Source organism: Mobula birostris, chromosome 11 (assembly GCF_030028105.1).
Source record: "Mobula birostris isolate sMobBir1 chromosome 11, sMobBir1.hap1, whole genome shotgun sequence".
In the NCBI taxonomy this organism is placed as follows: domain Eukaryota; kingdom Metazoa; phylum Chordata; class Chondrichthyes; order Myliobatiformes; family Myliobatidae; genus Mobula; species Mobula birostris.
This window is the reverse complement of record NC_092380.1, coordinates 10,529,527-10,536,671: the sequence shown is the minus strand read 5'-3', so window position 1 is coordinate 10,536,671 and position 7,145 is coordinate 10,529,527. Positions and strand designations below refer to the sequence as shown.

General features: G+C 41.4%; 1 protein-coding gene across 10 annotated transcripts in view; it reads right to left on the bottom strand.

Annotated features, from left to right (window-relative positions):
• Positions 1-329: 329 nt before the first annotated feature.
• LOC140204804 (epsin-2-like) overlaps positions 330-7,145 on the bottom strand; it is a 64,656-nt gene continuing 57,840 nt past the window's right edge. For all 10 annotated transcript variants that reach the window (XM_072271619.1, XM_072271618.1, XM_072271613.1 and 7 more), the window contains 2 exons: positions 6,662-6,916; positions 330-6,454 (listed from right to left, as the gene is read on the bottom strand). In XM_072271619.1, coding sequence (XP_072127720.1) covers positions 6,168-6,454; positions 6,662-6,916 — 542 coding nt within the window. In that variant the 3' untranslated portion in view covers positions 330-6,167. The remainder of the gene's footprint in view (positions 6,455-6,661; positions 6,917-7,145) is intronic.

Sequence of the window (7,145 nt, the reverse complement as noted above, 5' to 3'; positions counted from 1 at the left end):
AGAGAAGGAAGCTTTGCTCATTTGCCCACCTACCTCGATTATGTAATTTGATACTCCTATTTACTGAAAATCAGCAGTCAAGTTTGCATCCTACATTGGTCGGTCAGGGTTTGAATTCCAGAGGGTTAGTACAGTATTCTAACCAGTAGTATGTTTTCAGTGTATATGAATGCATGCTAAGTTACTGAGCGAAGTTGATTTGAGATAAATACCAGTTTCTTTGAACTTGTGTACAATCTTGAGCAACAGAAGGTGAGGAAAATTATGGGGACAAATCTTCCCATTTCTACCAATTTATAAAATGATCTTAAACAACATTGCACATAAGTTCACACATTTATTTTGGAAGTACAGTTAATATGGCAAATATGACTTTAAATATTCAACCAAACTGATGGAAATCTACAGTAAAATGTAATGACTAACAAAAATTCAGGTACCCAGGGTTCATCTTAGATTGAATTTCCTTCGTAACCAGTGAAATATCATGGGCTAGCTAGAGCCAAAGTGAGTTTTAAAGCCACTGTAACATCTTAGTGATTTTTTTTGTACAACTCCAAGTGAATAAATATTGTCACAGCTGGAACAGCAGTAGATGGAAATGAGGTGAAGTGATTCCACGTCTTCTGCTATTTGCATTGGAAATAAAGTCTAACCACGTGAAAAATGGGCTTACACAGTAATTCTGGGCACCACTGATGTTGCTGACAGTGGCAAGATATCAGATCAAACGACTCGAGCAATAAAACATGAACTACACTGTATAGTGTCACAAGCAATAAGTGCAAACAATCCTTCAAAAATACTGACAGTCATCTAACAAAATAATGAAGTGGGTCCCAGACCCAGGAATAAGCAGATTCTTACCATTCCAGCAGTCAACGTACGAAAGGGGGCTAGCTCACTTAGAAAACATGGAACTGCACCCTGTATATAGTATTGATTCTTGCACCTCAGTTATAAATATTTGTACATTAAATATTAAAATTAATGCATAAGATATCCTACAAATCAATTCTTTGGACATCTATTTCCTTAATGCCTTAAAATTAAAAGAACCCATTGACGTTTGAGATTCAAACCTATTAGCATTATAGGCAGCAGGTTCTGGGGCAAAAAAAAAGCTACCAGTAATCTAATATTCACTTGCTAGATTGCAACCTGTCTGACTAAGAAGTGGAGATGGTAAAGAAAGGGAAAGCATCAGGTCTTGAGTCTGAGTTTTGCCAATGCAGAAAGGTGCAGATGCTCCTTGGGTCTGTGCAGTTTGCAACAACAGCTCTTCAGAGGAGCATACAGAAGCAGTTTTGACATCAGTTACTATTGACACAAGCAAAGTAACTCGATGTCAATTCTCAAAATGTAAAATGTGACAAAAGGTAGCTAGGTCTCTTTCTAAATCCTGCAATGTTTACAAAAATAAAATACTCAGTACAATTCCTAAACCAGTTTAGTCTTTCTTTAAAATAAAGGTTGAGAAGAAATGTTTTCAGAGATTCGGGCTGTTTCAGTATTGATGTCATTAAATATATCACGTGTGGCATCCTTTCAGAATTGATGTCAGAAACAATTCACAGAGATTGTTATAAAATAGTTAATTTAGGGAAAATGAGGAAATGAAAGCTCCAAGTTGTAGGCTAAAGGCTAAATGTATGTATGTATCGGTTAGTAGGCAGAATTGCAGTGGACAGTTTGGTAATGTTCAATTTTTCATTGAAGAAGCGGATAATTATAGTTTTGATCAGACCAACTAAAGTGAAGTGGAAACAGAGCTACTTCCATTTCCTATCTCCCATGAACAGTAAGTCACGTCGAAGACAAACCCTCACATAAAGGAGTTTTATTGGGAAGCTTCTACAGTCATATCTACTGTCCAATTACAGTCATCTCTCCTACTTTCAAACAGTAAAATCTCCAACTCTGCAAAAATCTGCTCACATCTGGGCTCATTTCTCAGAACATTAATCCTGCTGTGCTCTCTCCAGATTCAAAGGAAGAACAAAAGTCAGAAGAATTGGCCTATTTAATACTATGGTATAAAAAGAGCAACACACTTCAAAAGAGATGCTGTTGGCTCAGGTGTGTGATGTTGAGTGAAAACTGCAAAGGGATGAGAGCTTTCAAAACATGCACATACATACAATTTGTCTCAAACATGCATAAGTTTCTAGTTCTGAATAAGAGTATAAATTGTACTCTTTTCAATGACTTCTTGAATCCTCAAGATTTGCACCTTCACTATCTGCATTACCAGCAGTTCAATACAACTTCACATCTTTCAACGTGATCCTGAAACCTACGTGCGGACACCTAATCTGCAACTACCGTGCCAGTACTCTATCTTCACTTCAGTTTTTAGTAAACTTTTTACTTGTATGAGAAACCATAATTTCAGACAAATGTTAGCATTAATTGTCAGAGCATAGCTGGTACACATTAGACACAGAATACAGATCCCTCTGAACTGTCCCCTCAAATGTAACCATGGCAAAAACAGCATAGATTTAAGATTTTCTATACTGTGCTGCCCTGGGAAAGTTTGACAGGACAAAGTAAAACTTGCTGTTCCATCCAGCATTGCCAGGGATGGTTAGATACAAAGTTCCTTTTACACTGTGCCAGGGCAATGCCGTTAGATGTGAACTGTAATATGCTGGAATTTTGATCCTAGATCCAAGCCGCAAGCAAGATACTTTTCTTGCAACTGCCACAGTTGTCTGAATTTGTTAATTATAAGCAGCAAAAGAGCACTATATCCCCATTGTACTGCCCTGACCCACAGTATTCTGCCTGAATGGCATGCTTCACTAATCTCATGATCAGAAAACAAGGACGAAGTGCCAGATAGGAAACTGCCTTTACAAAGTTGGATGCTTGATTTGTCTTGAGAGGGGACAGGAGGAAAGATTGTGAAAACAAAAACTTGCCCATTTGGTGTGAGCTGCACACTGTATCACATCAGTACTGAGAGAGATTACTGAAACAAAGATACCACACCTGAGCATGGAGTGTAAACTGTAATCATGATCACAAAAGCAGATGTAAAGAAATGCAGTGTAGGTCACAGCTTTAAGACAAGAATACATCTCCAATAATAAATATTAAAAAACTGCAGTAAATCTATCTTCAGACTTAAACGTATCTTGTGCTGTAATTATCGTCCAGTTTTAATCAAGCTATGTCTTTCCTGAGAGGTACTGAAACTTGCTTGGTCAGGAAAATGACAGTCACTGCACAATATTAAGAAAAACCTATGCCTTGTGGCTCAGGACATTGACCATAGCACCAGTATCCATAGGTAATATCAGAAGGTGGCAATCAACTATTTTTTCATGGTTAATATCATACAGGATTATAGTTTAAAGGGATTAATCCTATATTATGCTTATATAGGTATGCTAATGATGGCCTTCCACTAGGGTTTTGGTTACCTGCCCTTATGTCAATGGCTTTGTTTAAAGGTTTTTCTTGTTTGGCAATGCTCCAATTGAATAACTGGGGATTTTTTTTTCACTTTAAAAAGCGGACTTTTTATGCAGAATTGCATTAGGGTGTCACTAGTAACCCATTAGTACTGCGATGAACTATTTAGAAACCATAATACTGCAGTAGGTTACTATATGCAGTGACTATTAATACTGTGGAGAGTCAGTATTCAAAGATCATTGATACTGCCAAGTACTGAGCTTTACTGTAAACGGCTACCATTAATACTGTAGTGGGTTAATGTACAACAGTTATACTGTGCAAGACAATGTCCTCAGGCAGTGCTCGTACTTTCTGAATTGCAAGCTCCATCCACTTTCTCTCTCCTGAAATTACAGTCATTTTATTTCCTCGATCCTATACTAGAGCAACCCACTAATAAATATTTAAATAATAACAATAATATCTTATTATTGAAACTTTTCTTACAGGTCAATAAAGGTCTGAAAACCTTATCCTGGCCAGCAATGGTCAAATAATGTAACAGAGCAATGCAGGTTTAAAAATCTGAGTCCTTGCTTTCTCCAGGTTTTTGTCCTGTAATCTGTGTTTGTAAACTTCAGAAGTATTCTATGTAGTTGATCATCCACCAGACCTCGCCAATTCTGATTGTCCTCTGAGTGAGCCAGCGAGGAGAAAGGGTACACTTTAGAAAGTCCAACCACTCTCACTCACTGGTACCCAAACTAAAACAAAAACTTAATAATGTTGTTTGACCTGGACATTTTGATAAGAAAACTTAAACACGTTGTATGGGGAGAGTCACTGAATTTGAAAGTTATGTTCAGTATAGAAGATTAGCCACTTCAAGAGTTCAACAAGTATCTTTGACAGGTCTTAGTCAAAAGTTTAGCAAAGAACTTTCCCCACTCATGAAGACCAATAGAGAGGTCTGAAGAGGCAGAGATGAGATCCATACTGTAGTCAGAGTGTTTCTCACCGCTGTATCCATCCATCTTGACCATCTCTCACCTTTGCTCTAAATTTCCAGAGAAACACATGGCTGTCTGATGATTGACTAGGAGACAAGTAATACAAGAAGCCAACAGGAAAGGTGCAGAACCCTCTGGGCTGGTGAAGAAGCACTGATTCATCAGCCAGAGTTACAAGTGTTTCAAGCAATTTTCAAACTGAAATATGTTCGTTACATATCTTTCACCAGTCACTCTCCCCTTCTAGCCACATTTTAACAGAAATAGCGGCTACTACTTATATGTATTGCAGAAAGTGCACAAGGGACATAACACCCATGCTAATTGTACCCAAGAAGCTGGCAGACCAGCGAGAGGTGTCTTATTTGTTGTAGTGCCCTTTGCAGTTAACTACCTCTTTTACTTGACGATGGCTAGGGTGGCTATGTCATTCTCACTGTGGTCATATGTGTTAGTCCAAGATTCTTTTGAAAACTGGGTTCTGTGATTCACTTGTGTTTCAGTTCTACTATTGTTCCCTCTTACAAGTCTGAGGTCCTGACTGTAAGTATTGGCTTTTATTTTGAGAAAATGAATCATTCAGGCATGTGAGGTCAAGAGCTGATGAATCCAGGGGGAGGTAAGGGAACCGCAGAGATGTTTTATCATTCAGGCCTGGGTCCCAAACACTCAAGCCAACAACAAAAAAAAAACAGATTAGTAAACATACGACTGCAACAAAATGTAAACATTTTTTTAAAAGATACTTTAAAAAAAAACCCCGATGGGAAGCATTGAATAACAGACAGAGTGGTAATGTTTACCTCAAATAAAAGGTACCCGGCCCGGGCGCTCAGCAACAAGTTGATGAACAGAGCTGGCTTCAGATCACTTGCCTGCTCCGCCCCATGGTTCACAAGTTCTGGTCTGTGAATGTACCTGGCCATAAAGTGACAGCACACTGACGGAGAGACCAATACAAAAGGAGATGGTGAAATCAGAGGAAGTAAGCCATGCTTTTCCCCTTCCACCACTCAATGACAGTCCTAGAGGAGGCAGCTGCACTTTGATTCAGACGCCGCAGCCTGCAGAACTGATTGGGGAATTGTATAAAGTAAGTGCTGAAGGACTGGAGAGGATCTCTCGAGTCAGGCAGTAGTGCATGATATTACCCCAGGCAGGGCTGAGAGAGTGGGGCTAACAAGAACTAGGTTCCTGGACAGTGCATCCCACTATCACAATGTTGCTAGGGTGCTCCAGCCATCTAATGGTTACCAGAGCTGAACATTAAAAAATACTGTTTCCTCCCCAACTATTTGGCCTCTTGTTAGTGACCTAATCTACCCTCTATCTGCCCCCAAGCAGGCAGCCAGTAATCTGCTCCCAATGTTGAGGGACGGATTTGACCGGGTAGATTAGTCTGTAAGGGGCCCCAGTCAGACACCATCAGCTTGGTGCAAATGTAAGTTGTTACTGGAGCTTGATCACAGAAAGCAGTGATTAGTGTCTTCAGGCTCCTGCACAAACAGAGGCTGCTAATACTTAAAGTGCTCCTAAACCACGTATACCGTTTGCCAGTTCATAGTGCACAAGCGTTATTCATCACAAGTCAAATTCTAGGAACTTTTCTGTATGTTGTCATGTCACAATCGTCCAAAGGGAAAAACTTGGTATATTTTTGTACTTGAGTTGGCATGGGGGAAGGAAAAAAAAAATTATAAAACAGATTACTTAAGTTTTGAGCTGAAATGGGGACTTCTCCGACCACCATCATAATAGGAATGGGTTAGTGGATCTTGGAGAGGGGCCAGGGGCAGGAGGGGTTGGCGTAGCAACGTAGGTCGGGCCCATCACCCTTTGCACGTTCGCACCCTGAGGCATGCCCATAACAGGCATGGTTACCATGGGAGCGACCCCGACCCCGACCTCAGGCATCGAGGAGAAAGAGGTGCCACTGACGCTGACGGGTCCAAATGGAGTCTGGGTTACAGCCATCACGGAGCTGGACACCTGAGTAGGGGTGCTGTGGAACGGGTTTGCTGTTGCTGGGGGAGCACCTGTGAAGAGAGGGAGAGGGAGACCACATTAGAAACTCTCCCATCTTGTCCTGTCCACTCTGCACTGCCAACATTTGCGTTAATGGGAATGTTGACCCATATTAAGATCCAATTTTCATGGACACTGGCATCCTTCAGGCCCCCACCCAGCGACCGTGGAGAACGGGGTCGGAGTCACTCAAAACTGTGAGCAGACCACGCACTCACCCTGCATCAAGAAGGGGTTTGTGTTCACATTAGGGTGCGTTGTGCGGGCAATGAGAGTGTCCAGGTTTACCAGCGAAGCGTTGGGGCCCAGGAAGGTTTCGGGGTTCTTCTGCATGACGGGCTGGTGCTTGGGGGTGGATGGCTTGGAGGCCTTGGTGCTCAAGATGGAGGGCATATCAAAGGTGTTGGGGAAGGCTGTGTCACCGGACGTTGCCGCTGTGGTCAGGGCGTTACCCGGCCCCTCGAATCTGGCACCTGCAATGGTCAGAATAAGCTTACACAGGAAAAACATCCTTACTGCTCTTGATGCCTATTCCGTGACAAATACAGTCCAATCGAGGGTAAGAATGGCAACACGATCATCAGCCCGCAAAACTCCCCTTCCCTGCGCAATAAAAACAAAACGCATCAAGCGGCAACAAGAACATCAACCCCTAAACCACCTCCCCTCGTGCTAGAAACTAAGAAATCCCACCACATGCCA